The sequence below is a fragment of the Arachis hypogaea genome, chromosome 1 (genome assembly GCF_003086295.3).
Source record: "Arachis hypogaea cultivar Tifrunner chromosome 1, arahy.Tifrunner.gnm2.J5K5, whole genome shotgun sequence".
Taxonomy (NCBI): Eukaryota; Viridiplantae; Streptophyta; class Magnoliopsida; order Fabales; family Fabaceae; genus Arachis; species Arachis hypogaea.
Window position 1 is genome coordinate 27,487,651 of NC_092036.1, and position 3,714 is coordinate 27,491,364.

Below are 3,714 nucleotides of genomic sequence, written 5' to 3' on the forward strand. Positions count from 1 at the left end.
AAAGACTACTTTCTGTTTACGAAATCCCGTTTTGTATGACAAGTATTTGGATTGAATTCTCTTCCTTTAAATTGACTCTTAATAAGAACATATACTGAATTACCTAAAAAATTCATGAAATAAAATAATACAATAAAATAAAACACAATACTTTTTTTTTTTTCAGGATATATATAAGCCGCAAGCAAGACGGAGATCCGGGATCCCATTGCTACATGACTTCATCAGATTGAAGATAAATTTGTTTCGTATAAAACGCTAAATTTTTTTTTCTTTTTTAATTTCTTTGGTCAAGAAAAAGCACGAATACCCTCACCAATTTATAAAATTATTAATTAATATTATTATAAAAATTACGAAGATGAATAATTCTTTCTAAAAAAAATTAGAAGTCAATATATATTTTTAACTAAACAATAGAAAATTGATGATTAATGTAAATTTAAATAAAAGACAAAAATAAAAAGGTTAGTCAACTAATATTTCTGATTATATGTACTTTTGACATGTATCATAAACACATGCAACATGCATATATCCTCATCAATAATTAACTCACATATGAATATATATTGTTAAATTTTATAGATGTATCCCAAAAAAAATATATATATTAAGAGCTTTTCATGAACTGTAGATTTGTTTATACAAATTAAGTATAAACAAAATCTCAAAAAAGGGAAACAGAACTTTCCTTTTCCGGTAATGTTGTAACATAAGTTGGCCAACCATTATTGACTCAATTAATATGCCTGTTATGAAATCAGTTAGTTTTCTGAAAGTGTAAATTAATTAACAATTGATAATTATTTTGAATACAAACATTTTTCATAGATATTTCAAAATAGAAACAGTAATAAATGTAAATATGTTAAAATTATAAATATTCAAAATATTGAAATTTTAAATTTTTTTCATTAGCTCTTTATGTTTCGTTTTGTTAAGTGCTAAAAAAAGAAAGTCGAATTATATTTTTAATACATTCTCTCGCATAAAAAATTGTTTATATTTGTATATATATCTATCTATGTGTGTGTGTCTTATACTAACTTTTTATATAACAAACATCCAACTCTAAAAACATCTTGGATATTATATTATGAAACGATCATGCTATATATAGATAAAAAATAAATTACTAAATTTCATATAATGTATTTTAAAATATAAAATACACTTTTAAAATAAGTTAAAAAAATATAATTTTTAAAAATATATGATAGTTAATTTGGCAGTTAGTTGTTGTGTGAACATATATAATATTTTTTGTAATGAAATTATTTATTTTGAAAATTTAAATCAATAAAAAATACATAAATAATTATATTTCTAATATATTAGAAACACACTGTTACCAAATTTAATTAAGTATTTATATTTTTAATTATTTAAATAAATTAAAATAAGTTGAAAAGCCTTTATTTTGGATAAACGACGAAACAAAGTATGCAAAATTACTTTTATTGACTTATTTTTAGAATTGCTTTCTCTTCAACTTTTTTTTTCGATTAGTCGTGTTACTAAAGTAATTAAAAATCTTACTTTCTATCTTTAATAAATAATCTAAATAACTAGCCATTTTACTAACAAATATAACATTTTTGTCAATCTCTTTAAAAAAAAAAAAAACATACAATGTTATTTATTTATTTATTTAAAATTTAACTAATGACCCTAATAAGTGAATCTACTATAGATTTTAGTTCCTCTGTCTTCTCTAATTCTCTTCCTCTTTCTCTCCATTCTTGTGCTTCTAGCCTTCTACTTCTACTTCTTCTCCTTCTTCCTTTTCTTTTTCTCCACTCCATCTACCTTGTTCCTCTCTCTTTGTTTCTTTCCTTCTTATTAAACCCACCCCCACCACCATACCACACCTCTTTTCCAATTCCACCTTCACAACTTCACCAAACCCCATACCTTCTCTCTCCCCTCTGTCTCTCTCTTCCCTGATCTCCTTATATTTCATTCCCATATTCACACCCACACCACTTCCCTTAAAATAAACCAAAAGCACAGAACTCTCACAAACAACCCCCCCCCCCTCCTCCCCTCCCAAAAAAAAAAAAAACATAAAACCAAACTATATAGTATATTTTTATGAACAGTATGTATGACCATATAAAATAAAAATCATTACCCTTGTTTTCTGTTTCCTACTCTTTTTAACAATATTATCTATCTATATTTTTCTTTCCTTTTTTCTTTTTCATAATATATATTTCTCTTTCTCTCTCTTTCTTTCTTTTGCTTTGATATATGTCGATGGCTGGTTTGGATTTAGGAACAGCATCACGCTTCGTTCAAAATCTTCACAGACCAGACTTACACCTTCAGCAACAACACCATTACCAAGATTCCCAAGAACAACAACAACACCACACACCAGATCGTGCACCTGCACCTCAGTTCTCCGGCGAAGAAGATGATACCAGCCAAGGCGGCGGAAGCGGAAGCGGCGGTGGAGGCGGTTTTGAGCTCGGCTCCGGCTCTGGAGGCCGGCGCCCCCGAGGCCGTCCGCCGGGCTCGAAGAACAAGCCGAAACCGCCAGTCATCATCACAAGAGAGAGTGCCAACACGCTAAGAGCTCACATCCTCGAAGTTGCGAGCGGCTCCGACGTCTTCGACAGCGTCGCTACCTACGCGCGGCGGCGCCAGCGCGGGATCTGCATCTTGAGCGGCAGCGGAACCGTGACCAATGTTACTATCCGGCAGCCAGCTGCGGCAGGCTCCGTTGTCACGCTCCAGGGAAGGTTCGAGATCCTGTCGCTCTCCGGCTCCTTCCTCCCGCCGCCTGCACCGCCCGGTGCCACCAGCCTCAGCATATACCTCGCTGGCGGCCAGGGACAGGTAGTCGGTGGAAACGTCGTCGGAGAGCTGATCGCGGCGGGGCCAGTGATCGTCATCGCCTCGTCGTTCACGAACGTGGCGTACGAGCGGCTGCCGTTGGACGAGGAGGAGCAGCTCCAGATTCAGGCTCCCGGAAGTGCGGCGGCTGGAAGTCAGGGCTCCGCGGGCGTCGGAAACAACGCTTTTCCAGATCCTTCTTCGGGTTTGCCGTTCTTCAATTTGCCGCTTGGTATGCAGAATAATAATGTTCAATTGCCTGTTGACGGTTACTCTTCAGGTCCACGCCCTCCGTATTAAGGGCACGGTGTCCTTCTCAAGGGCCTCTGCCCTTATTTCTTTGATATGTTGATAAAGCTATTGAGAAGTGAACGATGTGAAAGTGAAAGAGGTCTCAACTCAATTAGTAAGGTGCGATTTGCAAATTTCATGGATTATTACTATGCTACTGCTGCTTCTTCTTCTTGTTCATGATGAATATTGTAGTGAGTAGTTTCAGTGTTGTACTTTAATTAATTTCTTCTTCTACCTAATTAGTGAGTTTCTCATTGGATTTTTTTGGTATTTGGAACTTGACTTACTTTAATTAATGATCTTCGTTATCCATTATTCTGTTATTCCTACATGTAGTTCTAACTTCTAACACGGCTCTAGCTAGTAGCCTAGTACTCCTATAATTATCTCTCTCTTTTTTTTTTAATGGTTATTTTTCTTTCGTGATATTTGAGGGTTAAGCTTTATAGTAATAGCTTTGAACTACACTCATAATAGTTGTTGCACTACTAGAACTACATGTTTCTATGATAGGAGCTTCCTGTTGTTAGAGACACATGAAGCGTTAATTAACTCGTCATTTATGTTAGAGCTTTT

The 3,714-nt window shown here is 34.4% G+C and overlaps 1 protein-coding gene across 1 annotated transcript; it reads left to right on the forward strand.

Moving 5' to 3' along the window:
• Nucleotides 1-1,688: 1,688 nt before the first annotated feature.
• On the forward strand, nt 1,689-3,453 carry LOC112801041 (AT-hook motif nuclear-localized protein 23). Its single transcript, XM_025843567.3, has one exon. The coding sequence runs from the start codon at nt 2,257-2,259 to the stop codon at nt 3,142-3,144; it is 888 nt and encodes a 295-aa protein (XP_025699352.1). The 5' UTR covers nt 1,689-2,256; the 3' UTR covers nt 3,145-3,453.
• Nucleotides 3,454-3,714: the final 261 nt, after the last annotated feature.